This window comes from Heterocephalus glaber, unplaced genomic scaffold (assembly GCF_053883595.1).
Source record: "Heterocephalus glaber isolate CG9 unplaced genomic scaffold, H.glaber_assembly_v1.0 deba00001561, whole genome shotgun sequence".
Taxonomy (NCBI): Eukaryota; Metazoa; Chordata; class Mammalia; order Rodentia; family Bathyergidae; genus Heterocephalus; species Heterocephalus glaber.
The window spans coordinates 10,619,934-10,645,953 of record NW_028258349.1 but is presented as its reverse complement, the minus strand read 5'-3'; the positions used below and the strand labels follow the sequence as shown (position 1 = coordinate 10,645,953).

Sequence of the window (26,020 nt, the reverse complement as noted above, 5' to 3'; positions counted from 1 at the left end):
GGGGCGCCAAGCCTCAAGAGTTTCTGACTTGGGCTGGCTCAGGACTGGGACTCTGCTGACAGTACTCCCCAGGGACCATACTTTGAGAACCACTATTAGGAAGATTCAGGGGGGTGCAAGTCCTGGTCATGTAGGACTCAGAGGAAAGGAGAGGTCATGAGAGACCTTGGGCAAGTCATGTAACAGCCTGTAAAAATCACCAGCCCCTCCTACCTTATAGCTGTGTGGTCAGAGCCAGCTGCCCGCTCTGTACCTTGGTTTCCCATAGGTGTAAACTGGTCATAATGCCAATACCCACAGGACCAAGCCCATAGCAGGTGCCCAGGCAGCTTGCAGGACTGTAGAGCTGCCCCCTCCCCATTGCTAAGGCCTGTCCTCACGGTGCCACCACCTACCATCCCCCACCAGGGAACAGCAAGGTAGCTATTTTCTGCAGGGGAATGTCACAGCTTGGGAGGTGCTGGCATAAAAGCCCAGACCACAAAAGTCTCTGGTGTCCCTGGATCTCTGCCCCTCTGTCCTGGATGTGCCCCACACCCTTAGGCTGGTGTGGAATGGCCAGGGGAATTCTGGTCCCCAACCAGAACTAGAAGCTAGGACCTGGGCAGCCACCCCCCGGCCAAGAGTCTCACTCCCAGCCTGGTCCCAAGAGCTCAGAGTCGCCTTCTCATTCCCTCCCTTTGGCAGAATACTGGTCTCAGTCACCCCCCACTGATGAGCAGGAGTCCAAATCCCTTAGCCCTAAGTTTCTTCATTTGTAAAATGAATCATTGAACTTGCCAAAAAGTCTTGGGAAGCAGTAGTGGGTTCAGCAAACCAGAAGGGTCTAATAAGCACTGATGTTTATTTCTTCATCGAGCACCTACAGTGTGCCAGGCACAGTTCCAGAGGCCATGACACAGTGGTGCCAAGGACAGTGGCCTCACCCTGGGGGAATTTCCATGTCACAGTTGGAGGCACAGGTGACTGACTGAACAGATAAACTACTCAAAAGATGTTAGGTAGTGACAACTACACAGGAGGAAAAGGAGGTCAAGTCAGTGGCAAAAGAAGCAGTGTAGCCTGAATGGACAAAGAAGACCTGACCAAAGTGACATTGAAGCCAAGAGCTTTAGGAGGTTAAGGAGTAACCTGGTCACCTGGGGGAGAGTGGTGGGTCCAGGCAAAGGCCCTGAGGCAGGAGTGAGCTCTGTGCAGGGAGAGGCCTAGACAGATGGAGCAGAGGAGAGAGGGACATGACTCAGAGACACAGGGTGAGGGGGGTCCCCTGAATGGTCCTCCTGAAACACAGCGCCTCCACACCCCAGAGCAGCATCTCTGGTTTGGACTCAGGGTGCTCCTCTTGCTTAGGTGGGGCCTGGGGTAGTAGATGTAGCCTGAACCCCCTGCCTCATGCCCACTTGCCACGGTGACCTCCAGGGCTCTTAGGGGCAGTTCGCTTGGATGTCCCAGCCTAGTCCCCCTGGAAATCGTGAGGATGACCTCCGTAATTTGGAGAAGGGAGTCCGTCCCCAAACTGCCCGCTAAGTCTCTTGTGCGTCTCGGGGGTGACCTTTCTCATACTGGGAAGATAGGAGGTCCCAGAGTCCGGCGGGGTCGCACACACCCAGACCACCCTAGCAGTGCCTGTCCCTGCGCCACCCGAGAGGCCGGTGCGAGAGGCCGGTGCGCCGGGCGCCTCCCGCCGCTGCAGCAAAGGCTGGGCGGCCGCGCCCTCCCCCCGCCCCCCCCCCCCGCGGTGATTCATCCCGCCCCCTCCCTCCCTCCCTCCCGGGCCGCCGCCGCCGCCGCCGCCACCGCCGCTGCAGTGCGCAGGAGACAGCGGTCCGCGCCCCAGCGCGCCCGAGCCGGAGCGGGGCCGGGGTCGGGGCACCTGGCGGATGTGCTCCGCGGCGCGCGCCAGCGCAGCAGCCCGAGCAGCGGCCGCCCGCGCGGCGGGGATGCCTGGACGCCGGGCCCCGGGGCTGGGCCCCCGGCGGTAACCGGAGCGGGGGGGCCGCGCCCCCCCTCCCCCTCGCCGGTCCCAGAGCCGCAGCTGCTGCGCCCGCGCTCCGGGGACATCCTACCCGCCGCCTCTCGCCCCGCTATTAATACCGGCTGCCCGGGAGCGGGGCGCAGCGCGCGGCGCGGCCATGGGGACGCTGCTGGCCTTCGTGGTCGGCGCTGCACTAGGTGAGTGTTAGGGGGGCGCAGCCGGCACCGGCGGGGCGGCGAGGTTCGCCCTTGGGACTCGCGGTGGCCGCGCCGGGGTCGCCCCCCGCCCGCCCCCGGCCGGCGAAGTCCGCTTTAGAAGTTGCGCGCGGGTCGCCGGGCCGGTGGGGAGGCGGAGGTGCGGGGGGGGGGGGCGGCGAGAGCGGGCGGGGCCGCGTTGGCTCGGCCTCGAGGCTGCGGGCGCCCAGCGGGGGGGGGGGGCAAGAAAACGCGGAGTCAGCTGCTCCCAGAGCCCCGCAGGCTGCAATGTGACACCCACAGCCGCGGGAGGCTTGGGGGAGGCGGTGCGAGGAGACTGGGACGGGGAGACGACGGAGACGGAGGGAGGAGGCAGAGACCAGAAGGTCCTGGGCGGGGAGACCCGGTGCGGGCCGGGTGGGGGGCGGAGGTGAGAAAAGCAGTGGAGTGTGAGCGAGGAAGAGGGAAACTTGAGAGGCAAGGAGAGGTGGAGAGAGCAGGGAGGGAGTTTGAAAGGGAGAGACTTGGAAAGGTGAGTCTGAGCAGGTAAGAGGACGAGAAGTGATAGGACCTTCAGAGAGACCCCAGAGAGGGCTAAAGATGGGAGAGGAGCTCACGGAGATGAGAGAGCAAGGGAGGCAGACAAGAAGCCCTGAGGATTGAGGGACATGGAAAAGACCCACGAAGTAGCTAGTAGGCACTGGAAGCGAGAAGAGGGTGAAGGAGGAACCCAGAAAGGCTGGAATCCAGTGGAAGTGCAAAGGCCCTGAGATAGGAAAGAGCTTTTGAGAAGCTGCTAGGTGGGTGGGGGCCTGGAGGTGATGGAGCCTGGAGAGTAGAGGAAGAGGTCGAAGTCTGGGAGAGGATGGATCTCTCAGGGGCCTGTGGGAGGAGGCAGCAAGGCTGGAGTGTGTTCTGCCCGGCTGAAGACTTCTCGCAAACCAAGGCTGGCTTTGCAGACCAGTTTAATGGTGGGAATGGCTCCGCCACCTTGAACTTCTAAAGCACCTGGAATTCTAGTCCCTCCACCTCCATTCGTTCTCCTTCGGTGTAGAAGACAGAGTAACGGGCCACACTGAGCCCTGAGTACTGGGGCCTCCCGAGTGCTATGAGATTTCTGCCTAACAACTGCTGAAAACAACATTGCCACTGTTCACTTAACAGAGAGGGAAACTGAGGCCCAGAGAAGATGAGTGACTTGCCAAGGTCACACAGCAAGTGTGGGGCAGGCTTGGCTCTAGTGCTGTCCCTCTGTGATCAGATGGTTTCCGAGGGCCCTGAGAGCCAGCAACCAGTGAGCCTGGTAGCGCCTGGGGTGAGGAGTGCCTTGCCCAACTGGAGCCTGCTGTCCCCACAGTGTCCTCGGCCTGGGGGGGCTGTGTGGAGGTGGACTCGGAGACCGAGGCTGTGTATGGGATGACCTTCAAAATTCTGTGCATCTCCTGCAAGCGGCGCAGTGAGACCACGGCTGAGACCTTCACCGAGTGGACCTTCCGCCAGAAGGGGACAGAGGAGTTTGTCAAGGTGTGTGGGCGACCGGCGCAGGTACGGGAGGGTGGTGTCCATGTGGGGGAGACAGTGAGGCTGGATTTCAAGATGGGGGTGTTGTTTGTTTGCTTGTTTTAATGAGAACAGTGTGGCTGTGATTAATGACCTGGACTCAAATTCTGGCTGCACCCTGATCAGCCGGTGACCTTGGGCAAGGCATTGACCCTCTCTCTAAGGATGAGGCAGTGATGGTCTCTCGCCCAGAGGTTTGTGTGAGTTCATGCTCCTGACACACAGGGCTGGCATGAAATAAATGTCACTGGAATTACTTGTCACCAGCAGAGATGTCCTGGACAGTCATCATGAAGGGAAAGTGGAGCCTTTTAAAACCTCCTTTACGCTATGTGCGTATGTGTGAGTTACATATTGGAGGCACCACTGACTTTTACCACCTGCTGGAGAATTGGGGCTGGCGGCACCTGGGATCAGGCGTCCCAGTCCCTGCCTGAGGAGTGTGTTGGTGACGGGGGAAGGACCACTGAGAAAGAGGGTCGGGAAGCCCCACGAGGCTTGGGGCAATGAATGACTGGGGGCTGTGAGAGTCTTTATGTGTCTCAGAGTCTGGGATGGACCCAGACACGATCCAGGCCCCTGTGCCCTCCTTGCCCAAGGTGAAGGTGCCTAAGCCCATGTGTGCCATTGGTGTCTGTGTGTGCCAGGGCAGAGTCAATATTGGGGTCAGGGCTGGGGAGACTGGCCCAGGCAGTGACCCCACCCCACCCCACCCCTGGGGTCCCCAAGATCCTGCGCTATGAAAATGAGGTGCTACAGCTGGAGGAGGATGAACGTTTCGAGGGCCGTGTGGTGTGGAATGGCAGCCGGGGCACTAAGGACCTGCAGGACCTGTCCATCTTCATCACCAATGTCACCTACAACCACTCGGGTGACTACGAATGCCACGTCTACCGCCTGCTCTTCTTTGAGAACTATGAGCACAACACCAGCGTTGTCAAGAAGATCCACCTTGAGGTGGTGGACAAAGGTGAGTCCTGCCTGTCACTCAGTAGTAAACCAGATGGAGGGACAGATGGCAGGTAGGGGACAGGCTGGCTCTGTGCCTGGGTCAGCCAACTTTCATGCTACAGTGGGGAGAGCAGCACCCCCATCCATTCTGGCTGTGGCTCCTACTTACTTACAGCCCATGGAGAGGTCAAAGTAGAGTTCTCCCCACGGATATTGTAGGTGCAAATCCCAGCTCTGGTGCCCGTGCTGTGTCACCTTCTTCAGGTGCCTGGCTGTCTCTGTGCCTCAGAGTGGTCCTGCTGGACAGAGGGATGCTCACTGTGCCCACCTGCCAGGGTGTTACTTGAGCTGTTCCTCTGCCTCAGGAGGTTAAGAAGATTGAACACCATGCTAGGTGTCACTTGCTGCTTGGGCTCAGCTCACAGTAGTACGGTATTTGCCTGGGTGAGGGCCTTGGCTCGTATTTTTTTATTTTGTTTTTTGTTTTGTGGGTTTTTTGTTGTTGTTTACAGTACTGGGAATTAATCCCAAGGCCTTCACATTGAGCTACATCCCCAGCCCTGTTTTATTTTTTGTTTTGAGACAGAATCTCTCTTAAGTTGTTGAGTTGCCCAGGCTGGAGTCAAACTTGCAATCTTCCTGCCTCAGCCTCCCAGATTGCTAGGTTTATAGGTATGTACCACTAAGCCTAGCAGCTCTGCTTGTTGAGTAGCCTTTGCCCTAACTCCTTCTGTCTGGGCAGAGTGTGTCACTCAGAGTGGCTCCTCAAATGCTACCCTGCACTCCAGCCAGCAGGGGGTCCCGTGGACTTGCTCGGCCTTACTCCGCAGGTGCGGGTGACCCAGAAGTAGGGTCTCATAAGCTCTCGGCGAGGCCAGTGCTACAGATCTGGGGCCACAGGGGGAGCCCCGGGATCCAAGCAAGGCAGTGCCATCTCCACATGTGGCTTCAGCTGCTTCCCTTCTCTGAGGGAGCTCCTCCCCTTCTGGGCCATCTTCTCCTCAGCACACCTTGGGAATTTTCCAGGGCCCTGTGGCCCATTGGCTCCCAGAGTCAGGGAGCTATTCCAGGCCTTAAGCCAGAAAAGAGCCATGACAAGTACATCCCCTGGGGCCCAGCGAGCACATCAGTCTGGCGGCAGGCAGCATCCTTCCTTTTCACCAGACAGGTGGAGGCCTTGGTGCCCCTGGTGAAGGCCCTGCTGAACCCTCCAGCCACCTCTGAGGTAGGGATCTTACTATCCCCACTGTACAGATGAGGAAGCTGAGCTCAGGGAGTGGATCATGGGGCCCAGGTCACGTGGTTGGGAGCTGGATTTGATCCCCCACCATCAGGTGACTGTGGGTTCTGTCCTCAGTGTGAATCACTGTTCTCCTCAGCCTTGCCTGTGGGATTCTTTCCAGAATTAGCATTTCTACCTTTCTTCAAAGGGCTACAGCAGCAGAAGGCAATTTGGAAGGTATGCATGAGCCACTCGGGCTGCAGGGTGGGTGTTACCCTGCTGGGTGGATGGTCAGCCCTGAGAGTGGGATACAGCGGAGTGGCTGTAACAAAGAGTCCCAGATGGTGGGGCAACAAAACTTAGTTCTTCCCCTTGCAAATCAGTGCCAAGGAGAGGGTGGGAGATCCCAGGACACTGTCACCAGGCCTCTTTCCATCTTACTTAGGGGCCCTGGCTCCTGGGGTGCCCCTACCTGTGACCGTGAGCCTTTGTCTCACGTTAGCTACCGAAGTATGTCACCTCCCAGAGCCTGCATTTTAAACCACATTTACCATGATATAGAGCTGTTTGTGTGGTCTCGTGAGACTGTGTTTTTAACACAATCCACCATATTTTAGTATTATCTATCCACTGTAATTTTGCCCTTTTTTCAGTGCTAGGGATTAAACCCAGGGCCTTCATACTGAGCTAAATCCCAGCTCTTTTTAATTTTTAATTTTGAGGATTTTGCTAAGTTGCCCAGGTTGGGGGTGAAATTTGCCTTGGCCTCTTAGAGTACTGGGATTACAGTCATATGCTACTCCCTTCTGTAATACTGTTTCGACATGGCCAGACAACAGTATTTTTATAACCCATAGAACTAGAGTATTTTTAATGTTCTCTGCCATACTATCATGTTTTTATTATTACCTACCGTTCTGTGCTCTGGTATTTTGAAATATTATGGTTCGAATTGCAGTGATGTTCAGTGTAGCTTGTTATACTGCACTACACTCACCATTACCCAGGATATTGTAGTATTTTCAACATGATATCACACTACAGTATTTTACATTCCTTGTGATGTTGTTGTATTGTTAACATCAGTGGCCATCCCCAGCCCACTTTTTTTTTTTTTTTTTTTTAGATTTTGACACAGAGAAAGGGTTTCACGAAGCCATTAAGTTGCCCAGGCTGGGGTCAAAATTGTGATCCTCCTGCCTCAGCCTCCCAAAGTGCTGGGATTACAGGCATGCTGCACATGTCTGGCTTAGAATTGTTTTTACTTGCTGTTTCACTGTGGTTTTGGTGTTACCATCAGCCCACAACACCTCCTGCTAGTGGCCCCCAGGGATGAGCCGAGTCACATCCAGGGCTGGTAGTGAGAATGCCACTGACATGGAAGGGGTATAGAAGATGGCAGGAAGCCCACTGGAGGCATTAGCAGCAGATGGGACAATAAGGGTAGAGGGCGGGAGTGGAAAATGTCTCGAGGTTAACGGTGCCTGGGGTTGATAGAAATCAGCCTGCAGTGATGCAGTAGGGGCTTTGGATCTGGGGCTGCCTGTGTGAGCAGGCAGGCAGCACACTTAGAAGTCTGGGGTTTTAAGAAATCATGGGGCTCCCCAGAGAAGGTGCCACTGAAGGTGACCCCATGTGAAGCTCCCCTCTGCCTCAGCTCCTCATCTGTAGAGTGGGGTCCTGACCCTCCCACCTCCTGAGATGCCTGTGGTCTGTCTTTGGCCGCTGGTGGCTCCCAGAGCAGATGAGAGCTCAGAGTGTTGCATCCGTTACACTCGGACCCTGGCTCCCAGGCCCATCCTGGCTGTGTGTTCTCAGGCCAGTGCCTGTCCCTCTTAGCGCCTCAGTGATCTGTCTGGAAGAATGGCTGCAGGGCCCTGCCTGTCTCCAATATGATCACTATCCTAATCTAATTGCTAATCCTAATCTAATATAATGGCTATCCTAGTCTGATTGGGAGAGCAGAGAGGCCATGTCACAGAAATCTATTTGGGCATCTGTTTCCGGGAGAAAGGTAAGACTTAGACAGTGGAGCTGTAGCTCTCCAGGATGTAACTCAGTGTGGCTGCTGACCCAGGAGCCTGATGGTCCTGTGCTTGGGGCTGTTCCGAGGAGCCAGGAAGATGCTCAGATCATAGCATGGCTGACAGCAACTACTCCCGGCAGGAAAGGCATCAGTGACTTCCACTGGGTGAATGAATGAGTGAAGGGAATGTGGAACTTTTTCCTGAGTCCTCCTCCAGGGAAGGTATAGGGACCATCCAGGCCTTTCCTCTCCCTATCCTGGCCTGGAAAGCTTCCTGTCCTCTGCTCAGGGTGGAGCAGCAGATGGTGCCTGGCCTGCAGGGAGGAAGATGCATGAGGACAGCAGCAGGGGGAATGAGGTCATAGAGGGGCCAGAGGTGCAGGATGGATACCTTCGAGATCCAGTGGAGGACGCCAGAGTCGTCTGATCCCCTAGCTGATTGTGCTCCCTTTGCAGTTTAAATTTAGGCTCAATGAAAGGAAGCTGGCGGTGGCGAGGGCCAGCGCTGTGGAAGGATGCAGAGTGTCCAGAAAATAGCCAACACAGTGCCGGCTGCAAGCTCAGCCACCCATGTTATGGATGTTAACTCATTTCCTCTTCCCAGCAGTCCCGGGGGCTGTAAGAGTATTACCATACTCATTTTACAGAAGGAGGTTCAAGGCCCAGACAGGTAGAGTCATTTGCCTAAACTTGCCAGCTCGTCAAAGGCAGAGCTAGGACTTAAACCCTAGCAATCTGGGCCTGGGGCCCCTACTCCTAACCATTATGCTGTTCGTCCTTAATTGTAACAGTAGTAGTCGAAGGAGTAATAGTAAAGTAATAAATATTTATTGAGTGCTATTGATAGGTCAAGTACTATTTTAAGGATATATTTGGTTTTGGGGTTTTTTTGTTGTTGTTTGTTTGTTTTTGATATCAAGGATCGAACTCGGGTCGTTGTGCTGGAGAGGCAGGCAGCGAACCACTGAGCTAAATCCCCAGCCCAAGGATATTTTTAATTGTATTTATTTTGCAGTATTGGAGATTAAACCCAGTCCTTCTCACTGAGCTTTGTCCCCATCCCTTTTTTACTTTTAAGTTTTTGTTTGTTTGGTTTTTGGTTTTTTGAGACAGGATCTCACTATGTAGCCTAGGCTGGCCTTGAACTCAGCAGCCTCCCCAGTGCTGGAATTACAGGAGTGCACCACCAGCCTGGCGACCCTTTAAATTTTGAGACAGGCTTTTGCTAAGTTGCTAAATTGCCCAGGCTGTGCTTAAACTTGCCGTCCTCCACCTCAGCGTCTTCAAGTACTGGGATTAAAGGTGTTTGCCATCACATCCAGTTTGTTCTAAAGATTTTTAGAAGTTTATTCTCACAATACCTCAGTATAGGAGATTTTATGGTTAGCAGCTTTTTGCATTTGAGGAAATGGAGGCCCAGAAAGGTTGAGTCAGGTGCCCAAGGTCACACAGCTGGCAAATGGCAGAGCCAGGATTTGAACCCCAGCCTTTTGGTTGCAGTTTCAAGCTCTTAGGCATTGTGCTGACAGCTTCCCGAATGACACAGATGCGGCCTCTAGTTATACAAGGAGGCAGATTGAGAGTGATCCTCAGGTCTGTCTGAGGAGTGGGTGCAGCATGACTGTCCTGTCTGTGGCCCAGGCCCAGGGAGGTCAAGCCACTTGCCGCAGCTTGCTCAGCAAGGGTGCCACACACTCGGGCTGTCATGTCTTCCGAGCCTGGGTCTCAAGCATGCCCTTGGCCCTGCCAGCCAACAGAGACATGGCGTCCATCGTGTCCGAGATCATGATGTACGTGCTCATCGTGGTGTTGACGATATGGCTGGTAGCAGAGATGGTTTACTGTTATAAGAAGATCGCCGCCGCCACGGAGGCTGCTGCCCAAGAGAATGCGTGAGTGGGGTTGGCGAGGAGGGACTGGAGAGGGGAGGAACCCAGGATGGCACCTGTCAGTGCCCCCTGGGGCCGAGTGCGGGTGTCAGAGGTGGGATGGGGTGGTTGTGTCAGGCCCTGGACTGCCTTGTTCTGTGGGGCGTTGGGCCAGACTGGCTGTGGGAGTCACTGTACCCCTGCTTTCCCCTACAGCTCAGAATACCTGGCCATCACCTCAGAGAGCAAGGAGAACTGTACAGGTGTCCAGGTGGCTGAATAGCCCAGGTAAGGTGGGTGGTGGGGAAGAGGGCCTGGGAGGGTTTCAGGCCCCCACCCCCGTCCATTATTCCCTCTCCCTCCCTCCCTTGTAGGCCCTGGGCTCCGCCTCAAGGAAGAGCCAGCTCTAAAAGGGGACACCTAGGCGCGCCTGGCCGCAGTGGGGGATGGTGTTCCGGGCCTCCCCCTGCCTCAGAGTCCTGAGCCGTCGGGACGGGAGGGGACAGGGGGACTGGCGCCCTGCACACTCCTCACCCAGCCTTCCTCCTGTCCCAAGGGCCACCTACCGCCATGCATGATGGGTAAAGCAATACTGCCGCTGCCCCCACCCTTGCTTCTGCTGCCTGTTGAGGAGGGGGCGGCGAGGCAGGGGCAGCGGCTCCGCATCCCTCCTTCTTGCTGATTTGCACACATTGGCCAGCTTCAGACATGCACTGCTGGGGCCAGCCCCTCCCTGCCTGGCTGGGGGTTGTGATGGGAGCCCGGAACAGTCCGGGGCAGGGGGTTCTGGCCCCACTGCAGCTCCCAGCATCATGTCCCCTCCTGCTTCCTCTGGCTGGACCTGGGGTCCCCTCTCCCTGTGATGCACTCTGGCCCTGGCCCCATGCCCCCTTTCACCAGCCTTCTACTGTGGCCACTCAGAAAGGGGCCCGTTCTGCCTCTGTCTCCACAGAAGTAGTTTTGTTCTTGAAATAAAGATTCTTGGACTTGATTTACCGTCTCTCTCTTGAGCTCCAGCACCTTCTATGTCCTGCCCCAAATGTAACTGCCTCAGTTTCCCCAGGGACCCCTCCTCTCCCAGCTGGGAGCCAGTCTCTACTATGTATATTTAGAGGTGAATGGGCATGGTGAAGCCACTTAACACTTGCTAGTGTCGCAGTTGAGGGGAGTTATTAGCTCAGGGGAGAGGGTGGGGAGGAGATAGGACAGGAGCAGCAGGTCGCTCTGGGCTTAGGGGAAAAGAGGCAAAGCTCTGAAGAAGTGGGAATGGGTGGGGGGAGAGAGCACCGGGGACAGAGAGATGAGGGATGGCCCCCAGCTAAGTGACACCAGTGTGTCCCACTGAGACAGGTTACAGGTCTGTGGGTGGACTGGGCACAGAGGGCACGTGTGGGTGAGCAGGTGGGCTCGATTTTGTGGGCACAGTCAATCTGGGATGAGCAGCGTCACTGGCCTGTCTGGGTGTTTATCTGGCTCTGGGGTCTGACGTGGATGGCTCTTGGCTGCTGGCGAGACAGTGTGTATCTTCCGGCCACTTGGCCTGGCCCTGAGCACTCTGTGTGGCCTTTTCCAGGCCAATCCCCCCTCCCCCCTATCAAGGACTTTCCTGGCTCCAGAGGTCACTGGGCAGGCTGCAGAGAGGCTGCCAAAGCAAACCAACCCCCGTGACTTGTAGGAAAGCAGCCGGGGGAGGGGGCTGGGGGGAGGATGAACAGGGCAATGCCAGCTGGGCCTGGGCTAGGCTAGGCTGGGGACCAGGGAAGGGACAGAGGCAACAGGGGTTAGTGAAGGGAAGGGGGCCAGGGAAAGGCCCAGGGCTGAAGCTGAGACTGGCAGTAGGTGGGGCCTGGGGCCTGGCAGAAGTGAGAGAAATCCCAGCAGAGCAGAGTGGGCTGGGGCAGCAGTCCCTGGCATTGCGACTTGCACCCTCCAGTCCCCAGGCGCCCCTGGCCCACTCCCACAGACACACCTGAGCCCCTCTGCAGGTCCCCTGCCAGGCTGGTGGCTGGGCTTGCCTGGTCCAACCCCTGCCAGTCCGGCCCGCCAGCCAGGTGGCCTCTGGCGCTGCCAATCCTGCGGTCCAGCCCCTCCCCGCCCCTTCCCCCGCCTCCTGCCCAGCCCCCTCCTCCTCAGGTGAGGCAGCCCGGCCTAGCAGGCCCCACGCCGCCCCGCCGCTGCCACCCGCCGCCTCTGCCTCCCAGGCCGCCCTCCGCTGCAGGGCCACCATGCTTCTGCCAAGGCCTGGAGACTGAGCCCTAAGCCGGCACCACCTCGAGGCCCTGCCCTCACCAGCCGGACCCCAGGGTAAGGACCAGGGCCTTCAGCCTCATAGTTGGAGTCCTGAGGACATGGGTTCCCTTACCCCCCACCCAGCCTGATGCCTACCTCCCAATACAGGGGCCCCAAGAATGGACTGACTTCTCCCCGAGGGCCTCGGAGTTCCAACCCGTTCTCTCATCAGACTCAGAGAACGGACCCAGGAGTCCAGGCTCCAGACCCATCTTCCCTCATGCCAAGGAGTCCTGGCCCCCAGATTCCTCCTTCTCCAACCCCTCAGCCCTCTTTTCCCTCAGACCCAGGAGCTCCAATCCTCAGCCTCCTCCTCCTCAGGCTCAGACTTGGGAGTCCTCAGCCCTGCAAACCCAGTCGTCCCCCTGGCGCTGGGCAGACACTGACCCCATCCTTGAACCCAGCCTAGTCCACACTCGTGATCATGGCATGCTCTGGCCAGGGCCCAGTCCCTCCATCCTCCCTGGATGGACGCCTGGGACTGGGGGCACAGGCCTGGGCTGGGCTGGGCTCCCCCGGTCCTGCCTCCTTGTTCATCTCCCCACAGGTCCCGCCCCGGCCTAGGAGGTCAGCCGGGGAATCATTAACGAGAGGCTGTGACATGGCTGAGAAGGAGGGTGAGTCCCCCTTACCTGAGCCCCAACTTTAGCTCTGCCTGGTGCCCCTCCTGCCATATTCTCTCCTTTACCCTCCATCCCACAGAGCCCCCTAATTCTAGGCACCCCTCCCAGGCCCACTCCACCCCTCTGAGGCCTCTTGCCCCTGATTAAATATTAACCAAATTTTCTGTGGGGCTCTGTCATCACCTGCCTTCCTGCCACCCTGTATGACATTCCCGGTGCCCTACCTCAGTTTCCTCTCACTGCCTCTTCCTCAGTGATTTTTCAACTAACCCTGGACCCGACCTCTACTTGAGGCTGAGGTGGGGACACTGCCAAAGTTGTCATGGTTAAGGACTCGGGTCCTAGAGTCACACGCACAGGCCTGCATCTGAGTCTGCCTCGGCTCCTTTTTCGCTGTGTGATCTTGTGCAAGCGACATTATTTCTCCAAGCTTCAGTTTCCCCCTGGTCAAGTACAGATCCTAATTCTCCCTCTGTGAGGTTGGTGGGAGCATGGGGCTCAGGACATACCCTGGAGCTGTCATGATGGGGACCCAGGACCCCCACCAATTCCAGACAGTCCTCCCGCCTCCTGGCTGTGTCACAGAAGAGCAGAGGGAGGACTTTGGACTCAGCCCTGAGGGACGGAGAGGGCAGAGACAGGGCAGAAGCTGCAGCAGGGATGATGGAGAGGAGCACTTTCTAGCTGCATGGCTCTGGGCAAGCAACTAACCCTCCCTGGGCTCCACTTTCCTTGCAAAACAGGGATGATAGTACCACAGAGCTCATGGCCGGGTGTGAGGAAGCACTGAACACATTGACTGAAATGATTAGCACAATTCTCTGGCTTCTTTGGCTCTCAGTTTTGGTGCAGATAGCAACTCAGGCCCCAAACCGTTCAGTTGGGATCCAGAGTGAACCCAAGCTCCCAGTCACTTGGGAGAAGGTGCCACACCCTGGCTGAGCAGGCGGGTGCAGGGCCTGGCCCCTTTGTGCTGTTTCTTTCCTGGAGCTGATGGAAGGGAGGTGCCAGGGTTGGGGCCTGTGGGTGAATGACCCAGGAAAGAAAAGCAGAAAATGCTGGGATGGGCAGAGATAGGTCTGGCTACAAAGGGAGAGATGCAGAGGGGGCCTGGGGTATTCCTAGAAGCTTGCGGTGCAGGGGTCACATCTAGGTGCAGGTGTTGATGGCTTTGATGTTGCACCTGCTTGCTGGGTGACTGCAGAGCTGGTGGCTCCACCTATTTGGCCCTCCTTTCCTCACCTATAAGTGACAGCAGCAGTCCCTTCCTAATTGTCAGCGGCAGAGGTGTAAAGACGGTGCAGAAGAGAACAGGGTTAGGGCAGAGCTGTGAGTTGGTGGGGGATCCTGAGAGCCATGGCCATGTCAGTGACACCACTGGTGTCACTGTTACTGCTTTTAAAGTGTCCCCAAAGGTCGCAGTGCCTTGGGCCTTGGCATTGAGATGACTCAAGGGAGGATAGGGAGCAGATGGGATGAGCCAGGAAGAGGCGGAGCATGCTGGAAGCAGGGGTGGCAGAGTGCCCATGTGTAAGGCACGCAGATGGCACTGGAGTGTCTGGAGGGGAGGATGGAAGTGGAGCTGGGTGGTCCATGAGTTCCCCTAGCTGTTGGACCAGACTCTATTGGGACCAAGGTGAAGCGGGAGATTCCTTGGTGGTGATGGGTCTCTCCACAAGGTGGCGCTAGTGGTTAGTCTTTGTTTTTCTTTTCTAACTGGGATTTTTTCAAGTTTTATAGTTGGGTTGCTCTCTGGAAGCTCTGTTACGTGTTTGACAATGGCCCGGGGCTGTCTCAGAATTTGAGGAGATATACATTTAGACGTTAGATCTTTAAAAGCTGTGCTTATATCCGACAAGGTTGGAAATGCTGGGATGAGGGCTCTACACTCCGTCCTGCGGGAGTCATAGAGGGTTCTAGGTAAAAGGATGAGTTGGGTTTGGTATTCAGTAAGTTTTCCAGGCTCCATATTGCTCCAGAGGGAAGCAGGAGCTCAGCAGTCAGATGGGGCTGGACCAAGGTGGGACTGGGGGAAGGGAAGGAAGGGGGACAGGAGAGTCACCCAAGAGGTCTGATGGGCTGGGGAACTGGGAGGCTGTAGGGGGAGGGAAGTGTCCTGGGGACAAGGACCTCTGAGACAGGACCTGTGAGGGAGAGCAGATTTGCAGCTGGGCATTGTGTTCCTCTGTAATCTAGTTCCTTGGGAGCCTGAGGCAGGAAGATTGCAAGTTTGAGCCCAGCCTGGGGGACTTAGCAAGACCCTAAACTAAACTAAAATAAAAAGGCGGCTGGGGATATACCTCGGAGACACCTGGATTCAATTTCTGGAACAAAACGAAACAAAGACCAGATTGGTAGAGGCATAGAGGCCAGTGTGGGTGGAAAGAGACGAGAACATTCTAGAGGAAGGTGTCTAAGAGGCTGTGGGACCCTCAGTCTGGGACTCAGAAGAGAATCCAGGCCTGGGGATAGAGAGGAAACTGAGACCACAGAGTCTACCTTGTGAATTCCAGATTTTGGGGGAAGGGAGTAGAGAGTTGGACTGCAGAGCTGGCCCCTCAGAGGAGTAGAAGGAAAATGAAGAGTCCAGAAGTCCAAAGAGGAAAGACTGTCACCCAGGAAGCTGGAGTTATTTAAGAGGAAGACTGACACGGTGGTGCATCCCTACAATCCCAGCACTTGGCAGGAGGAATGCAAGTTCGAGCCTCACCCAGGCAACTTAGTAAAACATTAAAAAAAGGACTGGGGATGTAACATTTTGTGGGAAGGCCCTGGGAGTACAGAGACTGGTAGCCATCAATGGAATGGAGTTTGAGAGGCCAGAAGTTAAAGGTGTCACTTCTGAGGGTCATTGCACTTACATGGTAGAAGCAAAACTATCCTGGGAGAAGACATGGGACAGCCTGGCTCATGGAGGACAGAGTTGAAGAGCAAGGGTGCCTCCTGTCCCAACAAAGACACACAGAAAGGGTGCGTCTCACACCAGGGGAACCGCGTGAAGGCGAGTCCTGTGTCACCTGAGGCATCTGTTTAGGAGGTGCCCAAAGTCTTCTGAGCCAGAGGGCAGGGAAGGAAGTACTTTCCTGTCACCCTAGGAGACACCAGCGCCTCTAGGCTGGTCCTGCATAGCCCAGGAAGGTACCTGCGCAGACAGAGGAGTCGGAGGAAGCCCGATCCTCTCCCAAACCAGGAAGACGGGCAGGGGCAGAGCTGGGGGTCAGGCTGGGAGGCCATGTTGAGACAGCCACGGTCTCCTAGCAGGAGTGGGTGAGGCTGGCCCCAGCCCTCTGGGGCCAGTGTTTCCTTATACTTTGAAGGGAGCCTCTGGGCTCTCAGATTCTTAAGCCACTCAAACAGTGGATGTCCCTGAAAGATCCTGGACCGTGCCCTGCTCTGTTCCGGGTTCTGGCCTGGCACTGTGCCCACAGCCACTATGTGTCCACTATGGCCGCAGATGGGAGGGCCAGGAGTGCTTTGCCACAGCGGAGCCCAGGCCATGGTCAGCAGAAGTTCTGAGTGGCCTTTTCTCTCTGGTCCTCTCTCAATCCCAAGCAGAGGAGTTGGGACATAGCCTCCAGGACCTCTGTTGCACTGGGAGTAAAATCCCTCTTCTCCCTGGGCCACCTGTTCTTGCTGGCCCAGCCTTGGTTCCCACTGCCTTGCCCTGGCCCATGCCATTTTGACCACCTCCCTGCCCTTCCTCTAACAGAACATGCCCGTTTCCCACCTCACGGCCTTTGCCTGGGCTGTTCCCTCTGCCCACAATGCTCTTCCTTGAAGTCTTTGCATGGCTGGCTTTGCATTCCATTCTTAGCTCAAAAGTCTCTTCTGATCCCTTTTCAGAAGCCCCATCTGCTGCCCTCAACCTGCCTTAGTTTCATAGTTTTTGCCACAGTCCGGAAACAATCTGGCTCATTTTCTCGTGATGCCCCCTCCCCACTCACGTTCTCATGTGTGTGAGCCCCACGAGAGCAGTCCTCTTATCTGTCTTGTTTTGGGGTCTGTTCCTGGCACCTAGGGTGCTGCCAGGGATATGGCAGATGCTCAACAAGACAGTAAAGGAATAAAGCTCCATTTTACTGATGGAAATGCTGTGGTTCAGAGAGGCAAAGGGAGTTGCCCAGGACCACACAGCTTATTGAGAACGTGCTGTTCATCAGGCACCTGGACACAGTGATAGGTGTTATGGCTCTGTGGTTATATACTTTGGACCCAGCACCAAATCTGCCCAGGGTTCAAGGCTCAGCACTGCCCTTCCGGGCTGAGTCACCAAGGGGATGTCACTCTGCCTCCTGGAGCCCTCGGCGGAGCAATGGGAATTGCAGTGTGGGATTGAGATGAGGACCGGATAGCTTGTGTGTTTAGAGCACTGCCTTTGCACATCATAACCATCATTGAGAGTTTGGTTGTTACTCTTTAAAAGAACTTTAAAGTGCTGCTTTTAGAAGTAGGTGCTAGGTGGGTGCCCATTTAACAGATGCGGAAGCCAAGGCTTGAAGAAGTGATGTCTCCGGCCAAGATCCCAGCCAGGAACAGGTAGTATTTTAAAGTAAGGCTGGAAATTTTCCAAACTTGGATTCTCAGCCTCCAGGAGAATTTGATCTTGGAGTGAGATCCTGTGAAAGAACTTGGCTCAGGGGTCACCAGGAGGCAAAGAATCTACAGATATAGCAGAAAGTAGGCAGTGAAGAAATGCCAAGAGGAGGGAAGAGAGCTGTCAAGAGAGCAAAGGTCAGGGGTTACAGACCCCCCCAAAGCTTCAAGAGCCTCTGCACAACTTAGCAAAAGTGAGAGGCCCAAGAACAGAAAGTGGGGCGAGAAGAACGGAAGCAGCATCACTGGGGAGGAGTGAGCCTGTGAATGCCAGGAATGTGCCGGGGTGGGGTCAGGGAGGATGGTGCTGGGCCCGAGCCCTCCAGGAGCCGGACAGTTGGCTGTCCGCAGGGCAGGGGAGGGACAGCCCTGCCAACCTGTCAGCCCCAGGAAGCAGGACCCACAGTGCGGCAGGAGAAGTTAGGCCTGGCGGCGGGGCGGGACTGGCCCGGTGCCTGGAGCCTGGGACAATGAGGACGGGCCTGGCAGCGGCCCCAGCATGGTGTCTGTTGCAGGTGGCCGGACTGTGCCATGCTCCAGACCCAAGGTGGCAGCTCTCATTGTGGGGACCCTGCTACTCCTGACAGGCATCGGGGTGGCGTCCTGGGCCATTGGTGAGAGCGGTCGGCCCCTGTGCCTCTACCCTCCCCTACCCAGAGACCCCAGCCTCTTGCCTCACCTCTACCTTCTCTGCAGTGACCGTCCTACTCAGGAGTGACCAAGAGCTGCTGTACCCAGGTGAGTACTGCAGGCTGGGACCCTCTGAGGAGCCCTGGTGGAAACCAGTTTGTGGGGGCAGCTCTGTAAAGAGTATTTTTGAATGAGTGTATGTACATATACATCTGAAATGCTCATAACAGTAGTGCATTTGTACCGAGTACCTGCTGTGTACCAGGCATGAGCTAATAAACACTTCACACGTCTAACCCAGTGGTTTTCAGGCTCCCAGTGGGTTACTCATTGGTGCCCCATGAAATTAAATGAGGGAGTTGAAAGCTCCATTTTATAAAAATATAAAGGAGATTAGATTAGGAAGTATCACTGTACATGTCTCCCAGGAAGAAAACGTTTTTTTGCTGCTTTGCTTTGCTTTTGTGCATTCATGTTCGTGCAATCCCATGGCTTCTTCCCAGAAGCTCTGGGAGGTGGGATTGTTACTCTCCTCATTTTACAGGGGAAACTGAGGCTCGGGAATGTGGTGGTTTGCCCCAGATCACAGAGCTCCGGGGGCCAGCCACATCATGATATACAAATGTGTTTTGTACCATGGGGCATGGTTGAAACCTGTTCCAGAGGTACAGTTTGAATTCAGTGGACGCTTTCACCTCTCCTAGGAGGTAGCTGCTACTATTTGTCCATTTTATACATGTGCAAGGTGAGGACCAGAGAGGACACACAGCTGGTAAATGATGGGGCCAGGAGTAGCTCTTAGGTGTGCCTGTGACAGACAGTCTGCGGGCTCAAGAGAATGAATGGGCACACAGATAAAAGGCAGAAACAATTGTGGGATGAATGAATGAATCTTCCCAGGTGCCAACTCCATGATAACATTCTGCAACCCAGGGCTGCAGAAAGAAGGGGAGAGTGGGGTGGTAGGATGTATTTTTCCCATTTCCCAATGTCCTCTAACTCCATAAAGGATGCAGCTCACATTACAAGAAGAAATGAAAATCCAGGCAGGAAAAGCCCAATCAACATTCACTGTCCTCGCTGGCACTGTGGTAGCATTTATCTGTGCCAGGCACAGCCTTGGGGATTGATGGGGTCCATTCATTCAGTCCTCAGCGCAGCCCATTTTCATGTGGGGAAGCCAAGGCACAGAAAGCCAAGGGCCTGGCCCCAGGTCACATAGCTGTGTGGCCGGGCTGGGACCTGCCCCACTCAGCCTCGGTAGTACCTGGGGGCAACTGCTCCAGCAGTGCCTGGCACATAGTTGGCGCTCAGGAAATCTTTGATGAGTGAGTCAGTGTACAGACAGTCACTGAGATGCACCAGCTTGCCCTGGGCCTCCAGGTGGAGCGTTACTGGCTATGGCTCAGACTCGGTGTGGCCACGGCCAGGACCCTTGCCCTCCAGTTGTACTTGAGTGTTTCCAAAACACTGAGAAATTATGAAACAAACAAACAAACAAACAAAAACAACCCCCCAACGATCTAACCATCTTGTTTTTCTGGGATTTTCACACCTCTAAATATATCAGGCAATTTGGTAAGCATACCAGGTGACCCAGAACATACTTTTTGCATTGCTTAAAATAATATAAATGAGAATAAAGAATTTAAAAGTGGCATAAAATGTAGCTTTAAAAATAATCAGAGGAAGCATTTGATGTTCCCACACCTCTCCTAACACACATCCATAAAGTCACATTGTCTTCCTCAAACCCCACTCTTGCTGAAATTTCTGCAAGCAGTTAGGAGTCATTTTAAAGTAAGACTTTGAGCCTTACTTGTGTGGGTGCTGATGCATACCTGTAATGGGAGGCTGAGGCAGGAGGATTGTAAATTTCAGCCTGGTCTGGGCATTTAAGCAAATTAAGGAGACCCTGTCTCAAAATTGAAAATAAGGGCTGAGGATGTAGTTCAGCACAAAGGTCCTAGATTCAATCCCCAGTATCACACAAAAAAATTTTTTTTAAATAAAAAAATAAAGTAAGAATTTACTGGCCCTGAGTTGCTGTCCTAAAACTTGTCTTGGAGCTCAGGGAGTGGTGGTCACCATCCAGCTGAGGTGCTAGGCACCCCTGCCTCACCCTGGAGCAGGGGACTTTCAGCGGGATGAGTGCACTCAGGGCAGGGACAGGTGAGGGTCTGTGTGGGACCCACAGAAGGAGCAGAGAGTGTGAAGGTTGGCTGGACTGGGTCCAAATCCTGGTTTGGCCAGGATTAGCTGTGCATCCCTGGGTAAGTGTATACCTCCAAGGCTCAGTTCCCTTATCTGTCAGACGGACAGAGGTTGAGTCCCTTAGGCCTGGTTTCAAATCCTGCCTCTCTGCCTCTCACCTTCTTGGTGATGTTGGGCAAGTCATGCCACCTCTCCAAGCCTCAGCCTCCTCAGAGAAGATCTCTGTGGTCCCTGCGGGGATGGCAAGGCCTTTACTGGTAAGGCAGAGAGAGCCCACAGCACCATCCTAGAGACCTGCAGGGCTGGCCAAGAGGACTCAGCCTGTATGTGGCCTTGTCAGGAGCCTCCTACAAGGATACAAAAGTACATTGTCACCAGACTTGGTTTCCCAGAAGGTGGCCTGAGGGCACAGCCATGCTGGAGCATCCTGTGGGAAGGGCTAACAGGCCATAGCTGGTCTCCCCCAACTGGCTCCTCCTTCCACCTGTGCTAGTGACAGCTCCCTCCTTCTAGTGCTCACATCAAACCCTTTGACCCCTCTCCTTTGTTCCTTCACTTCACACATGAGTCCAGTCTCTCGGCAGCTCCTGGCAGCTCCACCTACAAAGTCTATCCAGAATCCAACTCTTCTCCCTGCACTGCCCCACTGTGATGCAGCCTGAGTCCCTTCAGACCTGGACATCACGTGGCCTCTGGCCTGCTCTTCCACTCCATCCCCGCCCCCGTCTGTCTCTACCTGAAGCCAGGAACCTGGGCACAGCTGCGCTGCACTCCAGCTGACAGCCAAGTCCAAGCGTTGCTCCACTGCATCTCCTCCTCCCCTCCTCTCCCCTTGCTCCCCGTGGCTCTGGCTCTTTGCTGTCCCCTCTGCACACCTCAGCCTTGGGACTGCACTTGCAGCTCCTTGGCCTCCTTCGCTGTCCCCACATGTACCTTTGTGTCTTTCTCACCTCCTTCCCATCTTTGCTCATTTGCCACCTCCTTGGAGCGGCCCTCCCTGCCGCGTGCTGAGAAGCACCGCCTTGCCTCACTCACCTGCTCTCCCTCGCTACCAAGCTGCTATCTCCATGCCCTCTTCTTTGGTTGTGACACATGGCGTATTTTAGTTGCTTGTCTAGTTTGTTATCTACTTCCCCTACTGGGCTTTGAGCTCCACAGGGGCAGGGGTTTTGTCTGATTTGTTCATTGCTGTGGTGATTTGTTCACAGCCTAAAATAGAGCCTGGCACTTACCTAGTGTTTGGTAAATATAAAGAAGTGCGCCTCAGGGCTTTGACCTGATTTAAGTGGTACCGGGCTTCCTCCAGCTGTGTGTATGTGTGTGGGGAGGGCAGACTGATGGGCCCCACCCTGGGAACTCTCCAGCTTTCTTCTGTATCTCAGCCTGCCTCGTGGCAGTTTCTAATGTGTTGTTTGAGTGACTATTTAATTACTGTCTGTCTCCCACTGCCCAGACTTTGGCTGGGTGATAGCAGGGCCCAGGGCTCTCTCTGTCATCCTGTGTTCCCAGTGTCATGCAGTAGGCCCAGTTAATTCTCGGTGAGTGAACGAATGAATATTGCATCTTCTGCTTGGAGAATTATGCCCATTAGCATTCAAGGCTCTGATAAGTCCTACAGAAAAGATAGGTAATTTTGTCTGTATTTTTTATGACCATGAGATATTTATTGAAACATTTTGGTAATCTGGTCTTAGTCAAGGGTCTTCCAGCTCCAAAAAAAAAAAAGGAAAAAAGGAAATTGGCTAAATGGAAGGGGAAGTTACTAACTTGCTTGATGCTGGGGGTTCTTCAAGCCTGGCTGAGTCAAGGAGCTTTGAAAATGTGGCACACCACTGTGATCCCAGCACCAGGGGAGACTGAGGGAAGAGGACTGTGACTTAAAGCTCAGCCCGGGCAAGTTAGAGAGTTAGCAAGACTCTGTCTCAAAATAAAAAATAAAAAAGGCTGTAGCACATGGAAAAAGCTCTGAGTTCAACTTCCAATACCAAAAGAAAAAAAAAAAAAAAGACAGAAAGAAAAGGAAGAAAAGGTTATCAGGATTCTCTCTGGTTTCTTCCAAGTTAGCTGATCTTTCCCCTCAAGGGGGCAAAAGTGGCATTCAGCAGAGCCAGCCCCCCATGCCATTCTCTGGAGAACTTAGCTGGAAACTATTTCCCTTTCCCCACATGTCCAAGTCAAGTTCCAGCAACCAGCTTAGCTAGGAGTGCCAGTGGGAGGAGAAGACAACCCCACACTGGTGTGACCTGACTCTCGGGTCCTTCCTAGCACCACACAGGTAGAGGTGCCGAGCTCTGAGGGGGCCCTGGGGATCCAGGATGAGAGCAGCTTGGCTGCAGAACAGGCCCTGAGGGGCCGTGGGGAGGTGGTCAGGAGCCTGGCCCAGGGACCCAGGCGGCCCCGCTCTGTCGCCCCGCAGTGCAGGTCAGCCCGGTGGACGCAAGGCTCACCGTGTTCGACAAGACGGAGGGGACCTGGCGGCTTCTGTGCTCCTCGCGCTCCAACGCCAGGGTGGCAGGTCTCAGCTGCGAGGAGACGGGCTTCCTCAGGTAGCAGGGCACCCTGGCTGGGAGAAAGGGGTTACGCGCGAGTGGCACGGGAGCAGGCCTGACCCCTGCCCCGTCCAGGGCTGTGGCCCACTCAGAGCTGGACGTGCGGACAGCAGGCGCCAACGGCACATCGGGCTTCTTCTGTGTGGACGAGGGCAGGCTGCCCCAGGCCCGGAGGCTGCTGGAGGTCGTCTCTGTGTGGTGAGCGGGCAGAGGCGGGTGGGGGCCTGATCCCCCAGTCCCTGCACCCGTGCCCGCCCGCATTCCTCCTTTCCCTGTGGTCTGTCCCAATGGGTCTCCGTGTTTTGTGTCTCTTGGTGTCTCCATCCCTGTCTCTTTCGCAGTGACTGTCCCAGAGGTCGTTTTTTGGCCACCATCTGCCAAGGTGAGATCCTGAAACTCAGAACCAGCTCCCTTGGATGCCGCGGGGGAACTGTGGACCCTCAGACTCTCCCAAGGGGAGGGCTGTGTCTCCATAGGTCCCCTAAGCATGGGGCAGGTCAACCTCGGACTCCCAGGGCAAGACTGTTTCCCCTCTGTTTCCCTGACCACCCCCTCGCCCACAGACTGTGGCCGCAGGAAGCTGCCTGTAGATCGAATTGTGGGAGGCCAGGACACCAGCTTGGGCAGGTGGCCATGGCAAGTCAGCCTGCGCTATGATGGAGCCCACCTCTGCGGGGGGTCCCTGCTCTCGGGGGACTGGGTGTTGACAGCTGCCCACTGCTTCCCAGAGTGAGTGCCCAGGTGGGAGAGGCAGTGCCCCAGAGGCCGGAGGCCATGCCCAGGCAGGCCACCAGCCTGCCCTCTTGTTTCCTGGCAGGCGGAACCGTGTCCTGTCCCGCTGGCGAGTGTTTGCCGGGGCTGTGGCCCAGGCCTCGCCCCAGGGCATGCAGCTGGGGGTGCAGGCCGTGGTCTACCATGGAGGCTATCTTCCCTTTCGGGACCCCACCAGCGAGGAGAACAGCAATGATATTGCCCTGGTCCACCTTGCCAGCCCTCTGCCCCTCACGGGTGAGTCTTGGGCGACAAGCCTCGCCTTGGGGACCCCAGAGACAGAGGAGAAAGGAGGTGGCCAGGGCTGTAGATTAAATTGATCATTCAGGTATCCAGGTAACAAGGGACTAATCCTGCGGGACCTACCAGACATTAACTGAAGGGTGGGTGTGGGCACTTTGGAAAATGCTGGAAATTTCTGAAAAAGTTAGTTTACCATTTGACCTAACAATTCCACTCCTAGGGTATCTGCCCAAGAGAAATGAAATACATGTCAACACAAACACTTGTACCTGAATGTTCATGAACTCTCTATTCACATTAGCCAAATACGCCAACAACTCAAATGTACATTATCTGACAAACAGATAAACAAATGTGGCATATTCATACAGTGGACTAACAATTGGCCATAAAAAGGGGAAAAAGTACTGATCCCTGCTGTAACATAGATGAACCTTGGCCAACTTAGCTTCAAATTCTGGCTCTGCCATTGACTTATTTTGAAACTTTGGCCATGTGGCTTGGCCTCAATTCCCTCCTCCGTACAATGGGGTAATAGATGCCCCAACCTGCCAGGACTGATGGGAGGTTAAAGGAGGTGGTGGAGGAAAGCATAGTACATGGGCAGCTCTCAGTAGATGGTGGTTCTGCTGTGATATTATAAAGGGACAGAGGAAAGGGGGCATGCTGGGGGCGCGTGGGGAGGCTGGACAGGTAGGTTTGCACCAGATGGGCAGGCCGCCAGGGGCTGGACTCTGGTCTCTCTTGCAGAGTACATTCAGCCTGTGTGCCTCCCGGCGGCTGGCCAGGCCCTGGTGGATGGCAAGATTTGTACAGTGACTGGCTGGGGCAACACGCAGTACTATGGTGAGTCCTGCACATGGTCTCTGGTGCCTCTGAGAGGGACAAGGAAAGGGCAGTCCAGTGGGGTGGATGGCGCTCAAACCTGGGTGTAGGGGTGGACGCCAGGAGGGAAGGGCGTATGCCTGCTCCCCACGTTCAGCCAGCCTTGTCCACACATCCCAGGCCAGCAGGCTGCAGTGCTCCAGGAGGCCCGAGTCCCCATCATCAGCAATGATGTCTGCAATAGCCCTGACTTCTATGGGAACCAGATCAAGCCCAAGATGTTCTGTGCCGGCTACCCTGAGGGTGGGGTTGATGCCTGCCAGGTGAGGGACTGTGGGGCAGCCCCTGGCTTACCACCCCCTGGGGCTGCCTGTCTCAGGGTCAGGGGACCTCCCGGCCTCCATCCTGGGCTCCAGCCAGGGTTGCCCTCCCCTGCCAGGGCGACAGCGGTGGTCCCTTTGTGTGTGAGGACAGCATCTCTCGGACGTCACGTTGGCGGCTCTGCGGCATTGTGAGCTGGGGCACTGGCTGTGCCTTGGCCCAGAAGCCGGGCGTCTACACCAAAGTCACTGACTTCCGGGAGTGGATCTTCCAAGCCATAAAGGTGAGTTGAGCCCCGGGGAGGGAGCTGGGGTGGGAATGTGTGGGACTCTGATGAGGAGACAGATGCTTTTTGGAAACTGGCGCTCAGGCCCAGAAGAGGACATCCCAGGGAGCGGATGGGTTTCCATGGGCTTCCGGCGAAGGGAGACCAGCTGTGGGACTTTGGGGGAAGCCTTGCAGGCCTCGAAAGCCCCTAGCTGTCTTTCCCCAGACTCACTCCGAAGCCAGCGGCATGGTGACCCAGCTCTGACCTGTGGCGTCTCCTCGCTGCACGTGCCTCCAGGGCCGGAGTTGGTCTAGGTGGCTCCAGCCCCACATGGTAGGAGCCACGCTGGGCCTAGGCTGGGACATTTTTCTTCTTGGGCCCAGTCCACGGGTCGAAGGACAGCCTCCACTCAGGTCCTGTCTCCCACAGTGCTGGGCCCACTCAGTCCTGGGACCACCCACGCCTCGCCCTCCCACCCCATGTAAATATTGGTCTGTCCCCTGGGGCCTCTAGTCTGGGGCCCCCTGATGACAGGATGCCCTTTAAATAATAAAAACGGTTTTGATTAATGTGTCCTCTGAGTTTGTACATGTATGAAGCAATGAGGATATTTTTGGAAAGAGATGAATTAGGAGCTGGCACAGATCAGGCAGGAAGCGTGATTCTCTAATTCCAACTGACTGAAGCAAAAGGATGGTTCACTTAAATGGAAATACCCTAGAGCATTTTGGCTTCAGGTACTGCTGGATCCAGCGGCTCTCAACTCTCTTTAACTGTGTATCAGCTTCATTTCCCGGTAGGCTCCTCTATAAACAGAGCTGTACCTCTACCTCCACGTCAACTCCAGGCTTCTGTGCCATGGACCAGCTTTGCAGCTCCAGTGGAAAAGAAATGCTTC

General features: G+C 55.5%; 2 protein-coding genes across 14 annotated transcripts; both read left to right on the top strand.

Moving 5' to 3' along the window:
* Nucleotides 1-1,909: 1,909 nt before the first annotated feature.
* Nucleotides 1,910-12,091, top strand: Scn1b (sodium voltage-gated channel beta subunit 1). Of its 7 annotated transcripts, none has more exons than XM_087191082.1 (6): nt 1,910-2,172; nt 3,527-3,693; nt 4,459-4,699; nt 9,679-9,820; nt 10,013-10,084; nt 10,171-10,787. In XM_087191082.1, the coding sequence occupies exons 1-5, from the start codon at nt 2,133-2,135 to the stop codon at nt 10,077-10,079; spliced, it is 657 nt and encodes a 218-aa protein (XP_087047208.1). In that variant the 5' UTR covers nt 1,910-2,132; the 3' UTR covers nt 10,080-10,084; nt 10,171-10,787. The 7 variants fall into 7 exon arrangements, with proteins under 7 accessions (XP_087047208.1, XP_012932948.1, XP_087047207.1 ...); XM_013077494.3 differs by having other exon boundaries at nt 1,937-2,172; nt 3,527-3,714; XM_087191081.1 differs by lacking the exon at nt 10,171-10,787 and adding an exon at nt 11,930-12,091 and having other exon boundaries at nt 1,986-2,172; nt 3,527-3,714.
* On the top strand, nt 11,942-25,691 carry Hpn (hepsin). 7 transcript variants are annotated; one of them, XM_087191080.1, is made up of 13 exons: nt 11,942-12,100; nt 12,633-12,702; nt 17,817-17,915; nt 17,998-18,039; nt 22,562-22,691; nt 22,770-22,892; nt 23,036-23,076; nt 23,258-23,423; nt 23,512-23,702; nt 24,459-24,554; nt 24,714-24,856; nt 25,008-25,137; nt 25,348-25,691. In XM_087191080.1, exons 2-12 carry the CDS (start codon nt 12,687-12,689, stop codon nt 25,104-25,106), a joined length of 1,146 nt encoding a protein of 381 aa, XP_087047206.1. In that variant the 5' UTR covers nt 11,942-12,100; nt 12,633-12,686; the 3' UTR covers nt 25,107-25,137; nt 25,348-25,691. The 7 variants fall into 7 exon arrangements, with proteins under 7 accessions (XP_087047206.1, XP_004858915.1, XP_087047204.1 ...); XM_004858858.4 differs by having other exon boundaries at nt 24,973-25,137; XM_087191077.1 differs by having other exon boundaries at nt 11,947-12,100; nt 12,194-12,702; nt 24,973-25,137.
* Nucleotides 25,692-26,020: the final 329 nt, after the last annotated feature.